Below are 23,272 nucleotides of genomic sequence, written 5' to 3' on the forward strand. Positions count from 1 at the left end.
CCAGACCAAAGGAGAATCAAAGTCCCTAAACCTGTAGATTAATGCTCAAGTCTGAAATGGGAACATTAAAAAATAAAAGTGTAACTGAGAAAGGTCCAGTTGATGAATGTTAAGGAAGAAGATTTAAGAAACATAATCCCTTTTTGTGAGCACTGCTGTAGCAGTACCCAGTCACCTAGAACCAGCCCTCCCTCCAGCACAGCCCTGTTCCTCTTTGAGTTCCCCCAGCATTTGGGGTGCAGCAGGTCCTCAGAAACCTGCCAGGAACAATGAGTTTTTCTTGCTTCCTCCTCTGCACAAGTACACAGCTGTGGAGAATTAAGGCTTGAAACATCACTGAAAGCCACTGCTGGTTCTTGGCTGTCCATACTGAGGAAGGAGCTCCAGGGCAGATGGGGAGTGGGCTATGTCCCAGGTGAGGGAATGGAGAACCGTGCTGGGGAGACCCTGCTGCAGTGGTTATAGTCAGCCAGGACACTCACCATGAGGAAGTTTGATAGGAGGGAGCTCATTTTGCATTTTTCATGCCATGACTGATCTGATGGACAGTGGGGTGATGGCCAAAGAGGTGGTCCTGGTTTCCCTCTGCATTCCCCTTGGTATTAGGTGCTGCCCCTGTTAGGGTGCCATGTCAGAGTGGTGGGGACACTGAGCTTCGTGGGTCACAGAAAGCAGGCCTTCGAGTGATGAAGCTGCAAGTTTTCAGGGCAGTTTGGCACTTAAATCCTGCAGTGAAGAATCTGGGAGCCTCAGCTCTCAAACCTACCTTGTCTGATGGCTCAGCTGGCACTAGCCTATAGTCTGATAACAAACATCCAGCACAGTTGTCCCAATAAACCAAGACAGTTTGTTGTCCTGTGGTACTGCTGGTACTTGCTGGTAATCAGTACAGACAGCAGGAGCACACCCCAGTACCTCAGGAGAAAAAGACTGGAAGGAAGGGACTGTGTTTTGGGTTTGTATAATGCACTGGTTTTGTAAATGTGCTGGCCCATCTCACTTGTTCCTTTTTCCACACTGGAACTGCCTGCAGGCACACTAATACAGGCCTTAGTCTAAAAAAAAACATAGTGCGATCTTAGTGTCAGCTCATTTGAATGTGCCTGGTATTAGAGCTCGAGTTGCATACCATTATCATACATGTTAATTAAATCCTGTATAATGACTGTATGTATTTATCCCTACATAGTGAAGCCAGCACTTTAGCCTTTAAACTGAGAGCCTGATTCTGACTGCACAGTAAGTCAACAGCACTTGCCTTTGGTTTGCACTGATGTAAATTGAGAATAATTTTTTCCTGCATAACGAGACATTTACAGTCACACGTAGACTGACTGATGTGTGAAGTCAGTAGGATTGAGTGTGTCTCTCAAAAGCAAATATTGAGGGAATTAGCAGCTGCATAAGCCAGTATTTACCATTTGGGTAATAAATCATAGCAGAGACTGCACAACACACTGACATCCTCATCTTGTCCTGTAACTGGTGCGAGTGAACATAGCACCATCGAGCTGCAGGAAGTTTGTGGCCTAACTAAGCTCAACTCTGCGCCCAGCAGCATCAAATACTCTGCCAGCTTGTCCCTGTCAGATTTCAAAGCTCTTTCTTTCAAAACCTGATTGAAGGAAGCCTGTTGGCCCCATCCCTGGAAGTGTTCAAGGCAAGGCTGGATGGGCTTCTGAGCAACATCTAGTGAGGTCTAGTGAAAGATGCCCCTGCCCATGGCAGGGGGTTGGAACTAGAGGATCTTTCCTTCTAACCCAACCCAACTCCTTTTTTTATGATTCTGTGAAGCTGCTCAGTATCTCAGAAGGGAGACAGATAAGTAACTATTGCTGTCTTATTACTGCTGTCTGACATGATGTTCACTTGCCCTTGCTTAATAGCATTGATAATTTCTGAAGGAGTGCATTTTACTTTTTTGTTTTCAGGTTAACCTACAAAGACAAACCAGGGTGGGCTGTGCCCTGAGCTGGTTTGGCATTAAACATGAGGAAGGCCTGATGGAAAACAACCCATCTTTTGAATTAAACATTTTTCAACTTGGTATCACTGTTTGCCTTGATTTTGCTGGAGGTTTTCTGAAGGACTGATAACAGCCAATAAAGGACTGCTTACCTGAACGTGAAGGATTATCATGTTTAGGAGAAAGGATGTTATTGCTATTCTTTCTTGAATATTTGAAATCTGTTTTTGCTATTATAAGCTGGCAAGTGTGTGAAAACAGCCTGTGGTTACAGACAAGATTTCAAGGTTTAAGGTGAGTTTTCTTTTATATTTCCTGATGTGCTGTCAACAATGCAAACAGAAGACAACACACGTCCTTGGTGAGCTGCATGTACCCACTGGGCCTTGCCCAATGCAGAAGGTGATTGTTTGAGTTGTTACCTGCCTGGTTTCATCTCATCAGAAATAACCACTAAAATTGATTAACATTAAAAAAAGTCAACTAACTTTCTTTTGACAAAGCTAGTGGCCAGTACAATGCTGGAGGCACTTGCAATCTGAGAGCTGTGACCTGTTACACTCCAGAGAGGTTTCTCTCCCCTCTTCTAATGAAAATCAGGAATTAAGAGAATAGTCGGCTTCTGACACACCTAGCAACTTCTCAGCCATGCCTAGTGGAATGTTTGCTGCCTTTTTCTTGGTATTTGGAAGACATCACCTTTGATGTTTAGTGGGCAGGTGTTTTCCTAACAAAGCTGTGCCTCTACTCACTAAGGAGATGCCCCAGATGACCCCATCCAGCACAGCTGCCCCCACAGAAGGTCTGGCTCAGCAGTCACCACAGTGGAGTGCCCGGCTCCCTGCAGGTCACCGGGCGGGCGTGGGGGCAAGCAGGAGATGGACATGACACGAGGGCCAAGGAAAGCATTGTAAACAAGCCAGCATGGAGAAGCTGGAGAAGGTGAGAGGTGCAGTGTCACAACCCTGGTGAAAAAGGCCTGGGGTCAGGTCAGTGTCCTGAGGTTTTCCAGATACAAAGTACAAATGAAGCCAAGCACTTAGGACAGCATTTTTGTCAGCAAATCTCAAGACCAGTAAAGCGTCAGCACAGGAAGGGAGATTTCTGCAGCAGAGAGAGAAAAGCCAGCCCTGTGCCAGGACTGTAGTGGCTTCCCCGGGTGGGGGGAGCTGTGTCTGGGGCCAGGTCCACCCCAGGAGATGGGGGCACTGGCACACCCTGAGGTTCTGAGGCAAGACATCACCCATGCCAACCTCGCCTTCAGGGCTTGCTGCAGATGAGCCAACAGCATCTGGTGCAAAGCAGCCGCACTGAAATGTTGGCTCACCTGAGGACTTCCCACTGGTGAAGCCCACATGGGTATTTTGTGCCAGGTGGCCCAGCATGATGGGTATATTTCCACTGCTGGGGCATAGGAGACTACAGCTCAGGAGTGTTCCAGCACCAGTGGCTGGTGTTATTTGTCTGTTCAGGTTGCACAGAAATACTGTCACAGGGATTAAATGTTCTGCTACAGGAGAGGGGGCACTGTGAGCCAGCATCTCATGGAACCAGCTCCATTAAGTGTAGATGGGGAAGGGGAGAAAGGATGGCACAAGCTTATGTGATTTGTACAGTCCATTTGCAAGGGATCCTGGGCAGGAAAATGTTGCAAGCCCCTCTGAGGACAGAGAAATATTACAAAGAGACCTACAGAGAAGCAGGAAATATGAGGAGGAAACAATAAAATGAGGTTCAGCTTGGAAAAATACAAGGGAATACAAGTGGGGAATAATATTTAGTAATAACTTCAGTGGGAGGAAAAGAGTGGAAAAACAGAAAATCTGGAGGGAGAAGAAGAGTTCCGGCAAGACCAAAAGTGAACAGTGAATGAGATTTTTTGAAAGGAAGGTCTTGAGGTCAATGTGCTGAGCTGAGACGTGCACCCCAGCTCGCTCTCCTGTGGGCATTAAGGGCCGCATGTAAGCAATGGCTTCTAATTGCACCACACTCCCCATTTTCCCCTAATAACCTTGATGATGGCTGGTAACAGCTGTACAGGGGCATGAAAACCCCCTGCTAATGGGCTTTGTCCTCTGACTGTGCCCAGCTAACAGGTAGGACATTTTGAAGTGGTTCTCCACATGTGTGTTGTGAGGGGGTCACGTCTCTGGTGATGATTTCTTGCTGTTCCCTGCATAGCTCAGTGGTATGAGCACTGTGGTCAGTACTGGCCAAGCCTGATGGGATTGCCTATGGCCACCTCAGGGGCACAGTTCCCCTTGTGAGGACACCATCAGCATGTTGGTGTGTGCTCTGGGCAAACCAGCCTAGCCTGTGTGGGTTTTGCTGGCTTCTGCCCACCATCAATACTGCTCACCCTGCACAACACGTGACTGAGCACTTCAGTGCCCGAAATAGGTAGCAATGTATTGAGAAACAGGGACAGAAACAGGATGCCATACACTGTAAACTGCAAGTGAGCAAGAACATAAATTTAAGGGGTGTAAGCAGCAGGAAAAAAAGAGGAATGTTTGGGGCAGTCTGGGAAGATGGGACTGAGTATTGGGATGAAATTGAGCAAGGAAAGAGGTGTACAGCTTCTTGGGGTGAGTTTCCTGAGCCATGCATCATCCCTCACCAAGCTTCGTGACTTGGTGTGAAGAGCACTCAGCTAAGGTTGCAAATGGGTGATGTCAGGAGCGTTTCCATCCCTTCTTACAGCAATATAAGGCCAAAAATGTATTTATGGGCCATGCAGCAGGTTTAGAATTTTTTAGGCCCTTGCATTTTAAAGAAAATAAGGAGACCATCTCTCCTGCAGAGCAGCTGCATATTCCTTGGTAGGAGCTAAGAGCTGCTGTGCCCATCCTGGTCCCTGGTTCGAGCCCAACTCTGGACTGCCGTGTCCCAGTGCTACGCAGCAGCACTGCATGAGGGTTTTCCAGTTCCTGTATTGCATGTGGACTATTCCTTCTGAGTTGCGATCCAATTGACCTTGGTCTCAGCTGGCACTGTAGCCTATAAAAAGTAAATGCACCACCACTTGTGCTTGCTCAGAGTTCATCAGCAAGTTGCCAGACTCTCTTTCCCCATGCCATCCATAGTTACCACATGGAGCAGGAAAAACCCACCTCTCTCGACCATGGGAAAAAAACTGCCAAGGAGGAAAAAACCCCACATAAAAATACAAGAAAAAGCTTTGACACAAACTGTTGGCCTCTCCTGCTGCAAAGTGCTTGCCACCTCAGCACATCTACTCCAAACCATGGCTGACCCCCCCCTTCCCTGACAGCTTTCTGCTTTCAGCCTTGCTCCCTCGCCTCCCCCAGATGCTAGGAAGTGGTGGCATTTTAGGACATGTCGTGTACAGCCTGACCAAGGCTACTTTTTTCCCAGACTGGTCTTATTTGAGTCATAAACATGCAGATCCAACAAAGACCCAGTTTCCTATCCATGCCCTCTTGGCTCTCCCAGCCATCTGCCTGCCCACAGAGTGCAGTGCCAGCATCACCAGCAGCAGCAGGGAGCAAACACCAGGAAAGCAAAGTGGCCTTGTCCCAAGCTTGCATTATGCCCCCTGGCACAACGGGGGTTTGGTTTTGCTCTTGGTCTCACTTATGAGGATGGAGTTTGCTCAAGCAAGAAGGGTCCCCATGCAGAGGGTGGGGAGAACAGCAGGGCCTCTTACTGAGTTGTACGCTCAAAATGCTCAACTGGTAACCATGAGTCCTACTGAAACCAAAATCCTCCGAAAATGCTGTTTGCTGCAGAGCATTTGGTATTATTTGGAAATGGGGAACCTGATGGGGCCATGGGCTCTGGCCCATCCTGCTCCTGCTGCTGCTCCTCAGCCACCCCTGTGGCCACTGAGACATGAGAGGTCCCCATCTCACCTGATGCTCAGATGCCATCTCCCTGCTCTCCTTCTCTACGAACATACACCCTCACATATGCCCCACTGGGGCACCGCGTTCAGCCATGTAAGTTGATGGGTTTACTGTTACTCTTTAAAAACACAGCAAAAAATCCAAACTTTGTTTTTTTTCAGAGTCTGGAGAAGTGGGCTGGTCAGATATGCTTTTGTAGACAGAAGAAAGTAAATTATTAACTGAAGAAAAAAGAGCCTATGACAAAGCAAACAAAACTAAAGTCACACCGTAAAGTATTTATTAAGAAACAAAGGGGGCTTTTTTCTTCATTTGTAAGAAACACTTTAAAGCAAGTGCTCTTTCAGAGATTTAAAAGCTATATTAAATGGTAACATTGGTTTTACATTATTGTACATGACATTAAAAAAATCACCACATCTCACAAAATTCCTTCTATTACAACTCAGGTTTCTCTGCCTTCAGTTGTAAATTAATTTCTACAGACTTAAATTTAACTTATTCTTTTTTCTTTTTTTTTTTTTTTTAACAAGTAAACAATATACAAAGATTCACCTGAATTTCATAGGTCAGAGGAGGTGTTCTTGCCAGGGCCTGTGCAAGGCAGTGTGTGCACTGGTGGCAGGGGGAGCTGATTTGGTTCACAGCTGGGGAACCTCATGACCACAGAGATGAGCTGCTTGTCTGGTCATGCAGGAACAGGCCAGGTCTCACCTGGGGCCAAGCGCCTCCAGCTCCTTCTGAAGCCACAGGCAGCTGCCAGCTCAGCTTGGGAAGGTCAGTGCAATCACACTACAATGTGGGCATGTAGAAACCTAAATCCCCATGAGACCAGACAGCAGGGTGGGTCCTTCAGAAGCTTGGCAGCACCCAGCTCTGGTGCAACCACTACCTTGAAGATCCCCAAGCACCACGCTGTGCAGGCAGAGCAGGGTGGGCACTGACACCTCCAGCAGCCGGGCACTGCCTTCCCGAAGACGCCCAGCCTGGCTGGAGGGGATGCCAGGTCCCATACACCAATCTTTCTGTCCAGGTTCTGCACACTGACTGGTGATCGCAGCCAGGAACAACAGATCTGGGATAAATTACCTATTCATTTCCCCATGGCAGTGGCCAAACCATTTCTGCCCACTGCAGACTGCCTGTGTGCGGCATGTTTATGAGCAAACCACTGGATTTGGCAAAGTGTCTGCACCTTATGTGTCATTTAAAAACAGACATACAAAAAATAACAGTATCACAGTTATTGCTACATATTGATATAGTATCAGACAATAAGAAACCTTTTGTAATGTCTGGTCTGGTTACGGTAATTGCCTGTTCTTTTGTATAGAGCCTCAGTCTTCTGTTGCAGTGTTTTGGCTGAAGAACAAATGGATGGAAATGCAGAGACTGTGCTTTTTTAAGAGACAAAACCAGCCTTAGTTTGCTACATCTGGGTTGATATATTACAATTAGCATGATCTGATTATTCCCAGCACGCTGTTGCCTTTCCACCTGGAGAGGTGTTTTCTCCAGATGAAGCAAAGCAAGACAGAGCCAGCAGCTCCAGTGTGAAGTGTCCCCCCTGTCCACACCTCACCACCTCCCTGATCCCCGCGGCACCGCAAGCACCCTTGTCCTTTGGTTGGGCCTTTTTCCTTATTTTTAAATACAGCTATGCCTTCCTAGTCCCCTGCCCCACAGGCAAAGAAGAAAAGAGGACGGGTTTCAAACCTGTGCCAGCCCTACCGTGTCCCAGCCAGGGCAATTCTGTGTGAGACTCCCCCACTCCCACTTGGGAGGGCAGGGGACTCAGAAAAGGCTGGCGGGGGAGTGGGACAAACTCCATTTTCCTACAGGCAGACTCAGCTGCAAGCAGGCTTTGGGGCTGACAACTTCATGCATATTCCTGCAGGTTTACTGTTTCATGAGAAGTGAGGTTAAAGCGGGCATATATGGAATCACAGTATGACCTTTCCCTGTGAAGGCAGTTTCAGCTCAGTTGCTGCCAGCTGTACCAAAGCTTTGCTGAGTATCACAAAGAGCAAGCACCTCGTACCATGTTTTTAGTAAAACGTTCACAAAGATTGTGCAAACCACTACTGGGTCCTGATCTTGAGACAAAACCAAATCAAAGATTTCAAATGCACTGGAAGAAGAGCTGAGTAATTCACTTTTCTAATTCCTACATAAATACCAGGGACAAGGAAAACTGGTCTTTGCAAGACCAAGTCTCTCGTGGCATTTAATCCCAAACCAGGTGTGTGTAAGAAGCCGTGAAGGCTGGTACCAGCACCCTGCATGCAGGGATTGCATTGTTTGGCTCTTGATTGTGATTGTCTGTAAAGCATCAGGAAATGTCATTAAGGAGCTGGGAGAGGAGAAGAGAGGTTTCTTAAGTACTGTGGTCTTGTACAGTGTAACAAAACTCTTTCTACGAATTAATTAGGCAAATACTTCTGAGCATGTCATACCTGAAGGGCACTTAATGGCTCCGACATTTATCTCTCAAGTACAGTAATGTGAAATACATATGCATTTTCAGCGTAATCCACCGCTGCTGTAAATCACGCACTGGAATGAGAGCGTATCTGGCAACGTTAATTCCGAGATATCATCCTTACAGTTTCTGGCAACAGACCCCGTTGAAAATAAATGGTTTATAAACACTGTCTGACATGCATGAGCCTTTCAAAATTATTTACAAGTGATGTTCTGGGAGCTTCATTCCAAGGAAGTATTTCTCCTCCGTTCAGTTTAGATATTAAAATCTGCTGGGCGAGGAGGGGGAGGAAGGTATCAGCGCTACACAGTCACAGCTGGGTACATCTTCTGTTCGCTGTTGGTGTGCGGGTAGGGAGACTGGATCTGCCTGTAGCCGCTCTGCAAACCGTCTAGGAAGGGGGGCACCGGGGTCAGTGGCATGGAGTCATGCTGCACAGTGTAGCCCACATATTGGGGGTGCAGGTACTGCCCCTGGTGTGGCACAATCTGGGTGGCCTGCTGGCAGTTCAGCACTGAGAAGTTCGTCGGCATGTTGACATAGACGTTATTCATGGTCCCTTCTGGCAAACAGCAGCTGGTCTGGGACCTGGTCGGTGGGGCTCTGGCCCCTGAGTTGGCGCTGGAGCTGGAGCTGGCAGCTGTGCTTGACTGGCGAGAGGAGGAGCCCCGGGAGGTGCTGGCACTTGGGATCATGGGGATCGTCTCCATCAGGCGGGTGCCCCCAGGGGCTCGACTCTGCTGGGGCTCCTGCTTGGGCCGCAGGCATCTGCAGCAGCAAGCTGCCACCAGTGACCCCAAGATGATGAAGGCGACAAATACAGATCCAACTATAAGGAATGGCACGTAGATGGGCACTGCAACAGCAAGGAAAACATTGTCACTGGGGCCAAAGACAAACCTCAGCAGCTCCAGCAGAAGTCCCCCCTCATCCAAGCAGAGCCCATTCCTCCCAGCACATATCAGTGCAGGGCAAGCACTGACAGCTGTGTGTGCAGCCAACCATTTTACACTGGAATGATGAAAAGGGCTGCCTAAACCAACAGCTTAAGTTTCCAAAAGCATCTTTACAGTTATTAGCAGGGATGAAAGCCCACAGCTCACACCTTGAGGGAGGACAGCTCACTCCTGGTGATGGTGGTCTAGTCCACATTAACCACTGCTCCACCTTTCATCAGACTGCGTCTCCAATATGCCTTGCTAGAAAAATTAGGCAAGATATCGCTAGGTTTGAACAGTGCCTTAGGGAGATACTTTGGGGGCAGGATCCCTGCTGAGGGCTCAGGAGTATAGGGTAGTCAAATACCAGTGCTGCATCACATCCCTCCCCATCACCAGCCCACTCTGGCTTGTTGTCACCCCCCTGGGGAAGGGAGACAGCCAGGCAGTGACCAGACAGCAGTCAGAGGGACTCTGACACCCCACAGCCCTGGGGATGAGCATCTGCTTGCTCTGCACTTCAGCCCTGGCTTTAGGGAGAAACTACAGAGCAGGCAGTGGGGAGACTGCACCATGCTCCAAAGCTTTGCTGCCAGCGGAGGGACAGCATCACTCCTTGCAAGGCTTAATGAAGGGACATCAGGGCAGGACAAGTGAGGGTGGGCAAGGGGTGGGAGCAGAAAGTATGGGCGATGCTTTACTGGTGGGGTCAGGAGCCACCAAGCATGGCAAACACCATCCTTGGAAGGACCTGGGCTCCAGGTACTTATGCACCACTCCCAGGAAAAAAGCTGTTTTCTCTGCCTCAGTAAGAAATGTGCATGGATATATCTGGGAATAATGAAGGAGAGGTGCATCCCTTCAGTGCTTGTGAATGCTCCCAACAACGTGCCTGGACTTCATCATTTCCACCAAAAACCAGCAGCCCCAAGACTCCGGCAGGGCTGTGGACCCCTGCTTGACCCTGTCTGACCCTGCTAAGGCAGTCACTGCTAATGACATGCAAGTTTAACAGTGCCAGTGCAGGGCAATGGCTCCCAAACCTACTGAGCAGTAAATACCAATTTTAAAAAAATGCCTTTTTCTGAGAACTGCAAAGAAGGTTTATCTATCTGCTCAGGTCAGAATACCCCCTTGCACAGCTGATTACAAGGAGCAAGTTATAACCAAAAGGACACAATTCTTCCATCATTTCAGCACTTTTAAACAAAAGGCTGCAAAACATCATCTCCACTTCTGTGCTTGATGCTGCAGCGGCTGTTAAGCAGGTGCATGCACTTGCTACAGACAGTAATGCACAAGTTTTGCAAGAGTAAATCTGTCCTAATTATAACATCACTTCAGGCTACTTCTCGTGTGCTCAGCGTGCATGAATGGGAGCAAGGGTGCTGGGGAGCCACCGGGGCTTTTTTAAACAGTAGTAGAAAGACTTGAGTTTATCCTTGAAATTCAATCTTGTAAAGCCAGTCCTAAGTGGGGATATCTGAGCTGGAAGAACATACACAATTACAGTGGGGACCAGCCAGAGTTCTTTTGAAATATCCTGTTACTTTTTCTTTTTTGCTCATATGCAGTTGTCTCCTTCTCTTTTGAATGGGGAGCACAACTGGGGCTGAGAAGCCCGTTCGAAGTGGCGGCAGAGCTGCGCCAGGCCGGGACTGTGGGGAGTGGTGTCACCTGCTCTAACGGAGACGTAGCTGGGATTTCCAATAATAAGGGCAGGAAAAGCCAGGCCTTCAGCTTGGGCACTTCTCTCTGTGTAACAGCCGCCGCCAGGCCCGGCCAGCCCCACGACTCGACGGAGGAGGGAACCGGCGACATGGGGGGGGAAGGGGCGGGCAAGAAGTTCAACGCAAACCCGCGCGGAGCCGCCGATCTGGAGAGACCCGCGGTGCCGCCTCACCTGCCGCGCCGTCGGAGCCGTCCTTGCCGGGCCGGGCCGGCTCCGCGCCGCCCTGCCGCCGGTCGTTGTCGCAGGTGCCCTGGTCGAGCCGCGCCTCGGCGCTGGAGCAGCAGTACCGGAGGGCGCAGCTGCCGCAGCAGATGGTGGCGTCGCCGCCGTCGAAGCGCTCAGGGCACTGGAAGCCGTCCCGCCAGCCGCCCTGCCCGTCCAGCCAGCCGTGGCAGTACTCGCCGCTAGCCGCGGCCCCCGCCGGCAGCAGCCAGCCCAGCGCCGCCAGCAGCAGCCAGCCCCGCATGGCGCCGCCGCGGGGGCGGCCGCGCCGTCAGAGCCCCCCCGCGCCGGGGCAGCGCCGCCCGGCCCCCCGGGGCAGGCAGCCGCCGCGCTGCGGGGAGTGTGGCCGCGGGTCCCGCCACGGCCGCCACATGCCCGGGGCCGGCCCACGGGGATGCTGGGACACACCGTACGAGCGGCACCGGCGGGGCGGGGGGCGCCGCTACTCGACTCTCGCTCGCCGCCGCCGCACCGTGCCGGTCCGGCCCGCGCCCTCCTCCGCGCCCATGGGCGAAGGCCGGCGGGTGCCCGCGATCCTCCCACCGACGGACTGGGGCGGGCGCTGAGGAGCTGCCAACACCTTCCTTGGGAGCCCCGTCCGGCACCGCGCCCGCCGCGCCGCTGCGCGTGGGGGGCGCCGCTCCCGCTCTTATAGGCGGCGGGGGGCTGCCCAGCGCGCATGCGCCCGCCCCGCCCCTGCCCGACGGGGCGGTACCGCTCCCGCGGCGGGGAGGAGGAGAAGGGAATGAGGGAGAAGGGGACGAGGATGAGGGGATGGGTGCGGCACCAGAGGCCAGCCCGGGGGTCGCGCTGCCCCTCCCCCAAGACCCACTGTGGCTATCCCAGACAGGCGTTCTCCCCACCGCCCTTCCGGGCGCTATGACCGAAGCATCCCTCCGCCCCCAAAAGAACGGCCGCCCGTACTTTTGCCTCACGACTTCTTAAAAGTCAGCGGCAAACCAAAGATGCACCTTTAAACACGCCCGAGGTGTCAACAAAGTTTGTGTTTTCTCCTTCCCTCTGAGACAGCTCTTGTGACACCGATCGCAGCTTTCACTTAAGCTGCATTACGTCAAGTAAAAGAATACTTCTTTTAATAAAACGGCACAAACAGGGCAGCTCTGATAAGGGGCACTGGTTTTAAATCTTGCTGGTAAGGACTGTCACTGCAAGGAATGTGACTGCAAAGTATTGTTTATTTCTCTCATTCTTTCAAGCTTTTCTTCAATGAAATTATTGTCCTTCCCTGACAACATATCGGTCCTTCCCCCACCCTCTTCACCCGCTGTTTTGTTCTCTTTTCAGACACACGCTGGAGCTGCAGGCTTTCATGGAGCTGCTGGTCCAGTGGAGCAGATTCTGTTCAAATTAGGGCCCAGGTAGTTGCATTTTACCCCTTGAGTTTCGCTGTTGCTCGCAGTGAGTACTTTCCCAGCCGCAGCCCTTTTGCAGCTCAGCCAGTGGCTGAGCAGAAGTGGTTCCCACACACATCACACCTTACTTACCTCAGAGATGGTTAGTAACCCGGAGCAGCTAACCTTTGGAAAAGTCTGTAGTTATCAAGATGAAAAGTGGGATTGCAGGTTCTGTGCCATCAAATCAACCCAGCTGGGTGAACAAGATGAAACTTGCAGCAATTTGAATGATGGAGTTTGAGATGCTCCATCTCAAAACCTGTCAGCTCAGGCATGAGAAGCCCACCACAGACAGCTGTGGATTTTGTACACTCCCCCCGCACCACCCACAACACCCATTGCCCAAGACACCCCTGCGCTGTGGGTCAGCGATGAGTCACAGCAAGGAAAGGGGGTTGTCTGGGGAAGGAATTAGAACCATGAGCTTTCGCCAGTGACCTGTCTTTGGTTGTCTGGCAGCCACAAGTGACTGCACAGCAGCTCTTAAATGCCTACATTCACAGAGATCTTCCTACGAGATCGTTTTCTTTAAATCTGAGCTGGAGTCACATTTTCTTAATAAGAAAAGCAGCTTCTCAGTTCTTTTATACGTGGCAAGCAAAATACTTTCCCAGCCTCGTCCTTCGAGTTGATGATTCACTGATACTCAGTAAGGTGGATCTCTTTCAATAGCAATAACAGACTATGAGAAGATAGGTAAAAAGCAAATTATCTAGTCTAACCTATCTATACTCCAAGTTAGGGCCTAGATCACAACAAAGTACCAGCACCAGATCTCCTGCGGAAATTATCTGTAACAGGTACTTTATATATTCAAGCTTGGGATTTGTTTCAACTTGTATGGGTAGCAGCAGAGATAATAGCATACCTCATTATGCTTTTGTAAAACTTAAAATATTTGGCACTTTGCAAAATGCTTTAGATCCTATTTAGCAATAGACTAACTAGTGGAGGGGTTTTTTCCTCACTGTCTTTACAAGCTGATCAGGTAATACCCCTATGATTTAAATTTAAAAGCACACAAAAAAATCCAGAACCAAACTATGCGAAAATACGTAAGTATGGCAACAGTCTTTTCCACTCTGCGACTTTTTCACTCACTTTCTGGTGTCTAGCATCTATTTCAATATAAAATAAACTCACCACTAAGGTCCCAGATCCTGTGGGACACAAACCCCACTTATCCCATCAAAGTGAGTGTTGTGCAGCTTTTAGATATAACTGAAACATCATATAGATGTTAGAGTGGGAAGAGATTTTGAAAGCCTAGAGATATTTAATAATGATCACATAGTCTATAAATCTCTATCTGCTTCACCTTTCTTTTAATTTTTTTTTCTACAAACCTCTGAATTTTTAGTCCTACTACCAGGTGTAGTTTTCTGAGGCCTTTGGGTGAGTAGACATGTTCTTTGCCCTCTCCAGCCAAAAGCATGAGCTCAGGAAAGCAAATAACCACATTTTACTTCAGTAATTTGAAGAACTCACTTGCTATTCTGCTATTCCTGGAAAATCATCTCCCTTAGAGCAGGGAAAATAATAGGTAAAAAAACTTTTGTTAGTTATCTGAAACTGCTAAAGTGCATTTCGCATATAATTTTTAACACTCTGAGCTGTAAACTGTCAGTGCAGCAGCGTAGGGGATAAGCCCATCTACAGCACTTTACAGCTTCTAAAGGACCCAGTGTTTAGCTGTTGCACTGGCTGTGTGAGAGCAGTACCTGCACATCTATATGCCTGGGCACAGAGCTGTGGCACAGCTCCCTGTGCCACTGATCCTTGCAGGTAGAGCTGCTGTGGGATAATCGCCACCATATGCTCAAGTGACTGTGTAAGATCAGTATGTTCTTACCTTGTAAATTCATTCAGTCACTGCATTGACAGACATTCTCCTTATTATAACAAAGGCATTTTTGCCGTTTTCCTACTACAGTCCCTCTACAGATGGGAATTTTATGTGCCTTCAGAGCACAGTGCCTTGCTTTCCTAAGGTTGGCAGGCCTAATTTACTAATGCTCTTTGCAAATACAAACTGCTCCTAATTAAAAAAAAGACAACAATACCAGAAAAGGTGTGAAAAGAGAGATAATAAAAAAGCACGTCTTTCATCCTGAACAGCTCGCGGTTCAAGAAGGGGAAAAACAAGGATACCCCACTTTGAGTCTGAGCTGCTGAACTGTTCACAGCAAGGTACCGCAGGCATTTGCCAGGGCTGGCTGTGCCAGCATGCGTCAGACAGAAAGGAAAGAAAAGAAAGGACAAATAAGAAGAATTTGTAACAATAAGTAAGAAACAACAGTCTCTCTCCCTCCCCCTTCGTGTCCATCCTCCAAGATAATGCAGGAACCCAGACCTCTCACCTTATTCTGTATCTCTGTCTGTTTTGGTTGGAACCTCCTTAGAGCTAGGAAGAGGAAAGCCCTGCAATGCAACTCTCCAAGCATCTGTGAGCTTCTGTAGGTGTGTGAGTGGCTCTCACTGTTAGGGATGTTTTGCTTTCCCTATCACATTTCCAACCCATGCTGTTGCAGCTTGCCATGTTTCCTTGATGGTCAGAGAGACACAAAACCAGCAGCAACTCTTATTCTCTTTTCTTTCTGACCCATTGGAGATAAACTTTAGATAGTGGATGGATGCTTTCTTCTCTTCCCCTTTGGGATTTTCTGTTTCATTCTTGATAGCCTTGTCACTTGGGTATAAGTGAGATTACCTGCTTTTCATTGCCCAGCCCTGGATGCCAAACAGGCACTTTTGTACCTTTCTCATTATATTTAGCTCATGTACCTGTCATTACATCATTACCATCAAAAACTTTTGCAGCCTTATCAGAAACCTTGAAAATCTGGATTTGGGAATTCTTTGGCCCTAAAGTTGTGTCCACGACATTGCAAATCAGGATTGTAAACTAAAACTTGTAACCTAAAGTCTTCTCCCTCCCTTATTCCAGAGAAAATCTAGAATTCATTATCATGGTACTATTGTTTAGATGATTTAGCATGTAAAAGCCAGGCCACGCTTACCACAAGAGCTGCATTTTATTGCAGTTTGTACACCTCTTCGACAGCAGAGATCCCTCTTCCTGGTAACATAAAATAAAGGAAACCATTCCAGTCTGCAACCCCATGTAGTTGTTTGTGTGTTTTTTTAACTTATAAACAAATCACCTTGGAGCCAAGGGTTGGCAATCCCTGCATCTTTCACATTTATCCTGGCAAAGTCGCTTCTCAGGCAAAACTGTATTTCCTGCTGATAAAGCAATACCTTGCTGCCCCCATGTGAAGTTAGTGGGAAGGGTAGTGTTATTGAAACTCCATCACTATGGGTTTTGCACCGGAGAACTGTTGAATTCGACACTGCAATCCATACTGATAGGTTTTACTAACGTAGTTTCCCAGATGAAAATAGTTACCACAATATATGGGCTTAACTTAGTAGGGTTTCCTTCTCTTTACACCCTGGTTATTAACTACCCTTTACACTAGTGTAGCTGCACCTGTGGTAAGCATAATTAAAACACCATCAATACATTTAAAGCTCAAAACTGCCACTCTGATTGTGGTATTAGTTGCATAAGCCTGACTAGTTTTTATTTCTGCTTAGGGACCATATTTAATATCTACATTTTAAAATACACATGTATTCATAGCAAAAAGCTTTCTTTTATTGGCTCTCATTTCCTGGAAAATAATTAGATCAAGATGACCCAAGGAAAAAAAAACCAACACTCACAGAAGGAGGCAAAGGACTATAAAAATAGCTTTGAATGAAATGATATGAAGTTAGCACACTCCTCAGGGGCTGGGCTATGGATCTTCAGTGGCTACACCGGCACTGAGCATGTCAGTGGGCAAAGCTCGGCTCCTGCTGTCAGTGCTCACTGTCTCAGAACACGCAGCAGTGACAGCAGAAATCAGCGCTGGCACCACCTTATCACAGCCAGCACAGACACCTTCCCTATCGCATGTCTGGCTCCAAAATGCACCACTGTCTTGATAATGGGTTTAGGGGATGCAGGCTGAAGGGAGGTGAGCAGGGTAACAGTATCTGTGAGCGCTGAGGGACATCTCCGTCCAAATTTACCAGCGTAGGAGGAGGCTGTTTCTCAGAAAACATCCCGCCAGTTCCAACACAGAGCCCCGTTGGACCAGGGCTTTAGGGAGTTTGTTAGCATTGTCCAACTACTCAGCCCTGATCAGTACAATTGTCAGGCTCCCTGTAGTCTTAGTACACCGATTTTTGGAGTTTCCACTTACTGCAGACTCAACAGGTTGCTGTCCAGTATGTAAAACCCTGGACACAAAGCTGATGTGCACATCTTCAAATTGAAAGGGATGCCATTTCCTAATTAAATTATTATTTCTGCACTAACCAACCACTCCAGACACTGGCAAAAAACAAAAGAATTTTAGCCTTTTTTTTTCAGCTCCCCAGACAAAAACAAAGGAAGAATTACCTGTGGATTAAATCCATCTTCCCACTGCCTGCCCTCACAGTGACACTGGTCAATTTAACAAGGCATCATTTTTATAAAGTTATTTCAACTAAAAAAAGAAAAAGCCAGGAAAGCACAGGAATTTTCCACATTCACACTCCAGTTTATGCCACACAGGGCATAAAGCATAAGCATTTTATCAAATGCAGGCAGAGAAAACTAAGGATAATTTTAAAACAGAAATTTACTGGTGCTCACCTCCTCATGCCACAGTGCAAGACAAGGATTTAGTCACCATGTAGCGAAAGCAGCGTCACCACACAGCTGTAGCCCAGGTTATTGCCTGTACAGTAAGTTCAGTGAGCTCAAGCAAGTAAAAAAGCGCTTCTTCTCTGGGTACAGTTCAACAGGACTTGGTACAGCTAAATTTGCAGTTTTGGGTTTTATAGAGGGATTATATCTGCAAATGAGCAAGAAGCAGCAACTTGTTGTGGAAAACTAACAATATTTATGAGAATATTTTCTAGATCAGGACATTTTTTTATACTGCTTACAAAAGAAGCAAAAAAGACTGTATTGCGTCATTCCTGTTTTACTTGACATTAATACCATAGCTCAAATATGACTTACCTTAAAGATGATCTAGCCTGGCAAGGAGGCTTTGGAATTTCTGTCCCCCTCCATTTCCCAAGGCTAACTTTAAATGATACATCCAGCACTCTGCAGGGATGTTGCATTTTAATTTTACTGTTTCTGTCACTGCTGGAATGGTATCACCATCTGTCTGCCTGAGATCAGGATCTTACCCCTATATCACTTTAGCCCCCATATTTCCCAACAGCTCCGAAGCCTGTTAAGCCCTGATGCCACCCCAGCATGGATACTGCCATGACAGAGCAACATGTATTGACTGCACCAGCTACTGCAGCACTAGAAATAAGTCACAGGGAGAGGGGATGATGAAGGTGACGATTCTGAAGTGTAAAATCACAAATTACTCAGAAGAGTATTTCTAGCTAAATACTGTTATTAATGAAGTATAATTTTAAGCTAATATGCATTTGTATTAGACCTGCATCTTCACTACAGAAATTAAATCTGGATGAGCTACCAGTCCTTCTGCAGTTTCAGCCACTTCTGCACATCCCTGATGCAAGCAGGAGGTTGCTGTTGGCACTGACAAAGCATCATCTTACCTGAAGCCAACAAAAACAATGTTAACAGCCTTCACTCTTTGCTCTCAGAGCAGTGCTCAGCATCAACTTCACTTTGCTATTGCAGGATCAAGTAGGAGCTTTGCCCTGTGGTCCATACTGCATAAGCTTAGTTGGCAGCCAAAGGTCCTGCCCTCCCTGGGAATGAAGCTTGCTGCTGGTTTGGCAGCTGGAGGTATGTGAACATGTGCCTGCTTCTTTAAAGCTATTCTTGTACTTTAAGCATTACATTGCTACTGTGGGGGTAAGCAAAGGCAATGTTAGGTGCAGTGAGTTCCCTCAGACAGCCACCAGTTCCCTTAGTCAGCAACCAAAATAAAAGGCAGAAGAAAAAAAGACAATCCCTGTTTGAAACTGATAAAATGTGCATTGCTAAGTTTAATTTCCATGGCATCAAGGCTAGCACTTTCCTTTTGCTATCGCTTCCGTCAGTTCACTTTGACCTGGTGCTAAATCAGCTGCCTTTGGCATTGCTGTTAAGGATAAAGGAGGCAACACACTGGACGGCTGTGCCGAGCACAGCTGCACTGAACAACAAAGGCAGCACAGTGGTAAGATACAGGTATGCTCATCATCACTCCTCCACACATTGTCACAAAATGAGTGTCTCCAGCAGAGATGGAGAGATGTCCCTACACTATGAAGGACTATCTGCTCACTGCCATTTCATCCACTTAGCATTTGTGCCCCATTCCAAGCTTTTTTTTAAAGATAGACTTTTTTTTTCAGAATGGACACCTTTATCACATGTATCTTACTTTGTCCCCAAATAGAACAACAGTGAAAGTGTTTATGCTCAAAGTTTAAATTCCTTTGTGTGGATGTTGATAAAGAAATAAGGGTAGCCCAAACAGCCAAGGAATGCTAACACTCTTAACAGGATGAGAGGGGTTTGGATGTTTTTTCAGTTTAGGGTATCTTCTACTTAGGTACTCAACCATGGAGTTAATAGACTACCCAACTGTACATAGTTTGTACATACTTTTTTCCCCAAGGTTTCACTCAACTGAAAGTCTACTTCAGCTGCCTGTCATCATCTTTTTCCCCCATGAGAACTTACCCACATCTTCTCTTAATAAGAGTATGTGGTATTTTTCAGAATTTCAAGTTTCGTATAATAAATAGTTTGATTTTGAATATTCATCAAGTCTGTGTTTCTTTCCCATTTTACTACAGCATAGTGTCTGATCAAAACCTCATCCTCCTAGCTTGCTTTTGTGACTGGGACCATCATTGCCTCAGAAGTATATCCTGTTAACACAAAGTGCCATATTAAATACAGAGAGCCAGCAAGGGATTTTTTTGACCAGGAGGTATACACCAGCCTCTATCAGAATTGGATTTTGGAAGCAATTATATGACGTTCTAAAAAGCTGCTGTCCTTCTTCTGCCCAAGCACATGCCTTAGGGTGACACCTGCATTAGAGAAAAGAAAGAGAGAAATCCATCAGTCTGTGAAACATTATTGAACAAACAAATAAAGTATCTTTTGCTCTTTCAGCTATCGACCTGTTTAGGATAGGAATACATATTCCAAGTTTTCCATAAACTGTTCAACAGAAATGACCTGATATCCTGGTGGGGACCAATCTATACTCAAAAGTAAAATCAATGCAGAAGCTCTTCTAGTTTGTAGATGCTTCTAAACTTAATCATAGCCTGTTCATAAGAAGCTAGAATTGGCTTACTTCTAAAAGGTGAGAAAACAGAAAACAAACCATTCTTTGGAAAAGGTATCAAAGCTAAAGAAACACATAGCCTACTCACCTCCTCACTGCAGCAGCCGTGGGCTATAAAGATTAAATTCCCAAGGCTGAGTAAAAAAAGCATTAAGTAATAAACCTCCTAGCAACAGGAGTCAAATGGGTCAGAAGGACTGTTCAAATATTGAAGTTTAACAAAAGTCTACCACCTTAAAGGCGTTTCAGAAAATGTTTATGACCTGAAAACAAAAGGTCACATGTTCACCACTAAACTATGTCCCTAAGCACCATGTCAATGGGTTTTTTGAACACTCCCAGGGATGGCAACTCAACCACTTCCCTGGGCAGCCTGTTCCAGTGCTTGACAACAAGCCTTTCAGTGAACAAATTTTTCCTAACACCCAATCTAAACCTCCTATGGCACAACTCGAGGCCATTTCCTCTTATCCTGTCACATATTACCTGGGAGAAGAGGCTGACCCCCACCTCACTGCTACTTCCTTTCAGGCAGTTGTAGAGAGCGAGAAGTTTCACCTGAGCCTTCTTTTCTCCAGGTTAAACAACCCCAGCTCCCTCAGCTGCTCCTCATAAGACTTGTGCTTCAGACCCTTCACCAGCTTCACTGCCCTTCTCTGGACACACTCCAGCACCTCAATGTCTTTGTTGTGAGGAGCCCAAAACTGAACATAGGACTTGAGGTGCAGCCTCACCAGTGCGGGGCACGAGGGGTCAATCACTGTCCAGTCCTGCTGGCCAAACTATTGGTGATACAAGTGCACCCATCCAAGCCATGATCAGCCAGTTTCTCCAGGAAAATGTGCTGTGGGAGATGGTGTCAAAGGCTTTACTGAAGTCCAGGCAGACAACATCCACAGCCTTCCTGCTAAGTAAGTCACCCTGTCACAGAAGGAGATCAGGTTGGTCAAGCAGGACCTGCCTTTCACAAACCCATGCTGGCTTGCCCTTGTCCTGCCATATGACAGCACTCGACATGATCTGCTCCATGACCTTCCCTGGCACCGAGCTCAGGGTAACAGGCCTGTAGTTCCTTGGATCCTCCTTCTGCGTCTTCTGGTAGATAGGCAACACATTTGCTGATCTCCAGTCAACCAGGACCTCCCTGGCTAGCCAGGGCTGCTGGTAAATGATTGAAAGTGGCTTGGCCAACTCTTCCACCAGCTCCTTTAGTACCCTTGGGTGGATCCCATCTGGCCCTGAAGACTTGGGGGTGGCACAGCAGGACACTGACCATTTTCCTACACACGCTGCATGACAGGGCTTTGTGGTGGTATGTAACTGGCAGCCTCCTGCCACCTGGTGAAAGCAGCATTCTCCATCAGAACTACTGGAATCCTGACAGGACTCCCTTGATTTTATATTTTAATTCATTTGGTTATGGAGTTAATTTATAATTTTTTCCCCAAAAAAGTTTGAAAAAAAAAGAATCAACCATCTAGAAAACAAAACTGCTATTTCTACCTACTAAACAAAACATTCAATCAATACAAGAAAATCATATTACAAATGCAATTGTTTTGTGACTAGAAAAATATCAAGATACAAATATTTGAGATCAGAAGAAATTATCCCCAACTGAATTAAAATGAGTTGTCCCATTCACAATAGGGAGCCTTGCACACTATATCCCCTCACCTCTTTCCACACTTCTCCTCCCTCACCTGATCCATCCTCTTTAAGCAACCTACCAGTCTCGTTGGGTGGAGATGGCACGTCACAGCTGGGCTGGAGCTCCGTGGGCACTGTCACAGCAGGTAACCACTGCCTTCCAGAGCTGCTGTAGGCATCACCTCCCCTCCCTAAACCCACCTGCCCATTTCAAGGAGAAGCTGTACCAGTCTACTACAGGGATACTTCAACCATCCACTGGTGTCTGGAGGCAGCAGCCACAGCACTGAAAGGTACTTAATGAGAGGGAAGAGCAAAAAAGCCTGACAGCTGTTTCCCAGCAATTAGTCCAAAACCTACATAATTTATTGCTGGAAATTTTTGGGGGTAGCCAGTTCTTTGTTCTTAGAGCATAAATGCTTTATGCTCTGTAAAAAGTTTGTTTCCCTAAAACCCTTATCCAAGTTTCTATGGTACAGATAGATTTTTTTATATTGTTACTCTCAATTTCTCATTATGTATCTGCAAGGTGCCTCTTTCATATGTCCTGCTGAGACATTCCAGGTATAACCCAGAATAACATGTAAGACAGCTGACATGATTGACTTTGGATTATTTCTTCTGTTATCATGAGTAGCAGACTGGAAAAGACCAAAGAATTACCACTGACGTCAAAGAGGGAAAACAGGCCACTAAACCTGCATTCCTGAACATTATTTTAATTCAAAAAATTGTGTTATAAAAGCAATCAAGGTTGAAAACACAGTTATGTTACAAATACACAGATGGAAGGAGTATAGCTGCATCTGGATTTTTTGTGGTGAAGAAGATGCATAAACTCTGTCTCACTCCACCTTATCTCAACCTCCTCCCTCACAATCTACAGGAAAGCAGTAAGTGTAATATCTAGCTAACTGATTTGCCAGAAACGGAGACAAATGTGAGGGCAAAGAAAGTTCTGGACCAGAAAGAGGTTCCTGAAACAAGCAATCTAAGGCATAACTCTCTCCCTCCTCCTGCTATCTTCATCATAGAAAGAACACTGAAGAAAAAACAAGTTAATTCTAGTAAAGAAAGAGGTCACATACATAGGTTTACACCACAGCTGTACACCAATGCACAAACTAACACAGAACCCCATCTTACTCCAGTACATACTTTTCTTTCTTTAAAGAACAGATAATCCAGACTTGATTTAATTTCATGGTGTTTAAGTATAGGTCAGCTTCTTAACTTGCTTTGTAGAAAACCAAGCCACACCTTGAATGTATTTGTATTTTGCATTCTAATTACATATCTTTAAACTGGGGGGAAAAAAATAATTTGAAACAGTGTTTACAATGTTGATCCCTGAACATCAGGACTACATTCAACCACCCAAGTAAATATTCTGGGAATATAATTATTTCAAATCCCATTTTGACTTTAGTTTGTAGTCCAGCATGCGATTATTCCATTTTATAATCCCATTTTCACTTAGACTAAATTAAGGGTATAACTGTTGCTTTAATGTGAAAAGAAACAGAGCACAAGTACCCGGGAGGCTCAGACTGCTTCCCAATTTACAAAGCCATTCCCAGCACTGTGTTACATTACACCACGATCCAGGTTCATATAGCACACTATGAAGAGATTCTAGACAAACCCACAATACAATACCTCCCTTCATT

The 23,272-nt window shown here is 46.7% G+C and overlaps 2 protein-coding genes across 2 annotated transcripts in view; both read right to left on the reverse strand.

The window, feature by feature from the left end:
• Positions 1–6,362: 6,362 nt before the first annotated feature.
• On the reverse strand, positions 6,363–11,456 carry SHISA2 (shisa family member 2). The gene is made up of 2 exons (XM_027677700.1): positions 11,162–11,456; positions 6,363–9,176 (listed from the first exon to the last, which is right to left on the reverse strand). Exons 1-2 carry the CDS (start codon positions 11,454–11,456, stop codon positions 8,623–8,625), a joined length of 849 nt encoding a protein of 282 aa, XP_027533501.1. The 3' UTR covers positions 6,363–8,622.
• A 7,987-nt stretch (positions 11,457–19,443) lies between these two features.
• NUP58 (nucleoporin 58) overlaps positions 19,444–23,272 on the reverse strand; it is a 42,402-nt gene continuing 38,573 nt past the window's right edge. The window contains exon 16 of the mRNA XM_027677864.1: positions 19,444–19,689. Within this exon, the coding sequence (XP_027533665.1) occupies positions 19,604–19,689 (86 nt within the window). The 3' untranslated portion in view covers positions 19,444–19,603. The remainder of the gene's footprint in view (positions 19,690–23,272) is intronic.

This window comes from Neopelma chrysocephalum, unplaced genomic scaffold, assembly GCF_003984885.1.
Source record: "Neopelma chrysocephalum unplaced genomic scaffold, ASM398488v2 Primary Assembly neopelma1_43, whole genome shotgun sequence".
Classification (NCBI taxonomy): Eukaryota; Metazoa; Chordata; class Aves; order Passeriformes; family Pipridae; genus Neopelma; species Neopelma chrysocephalum.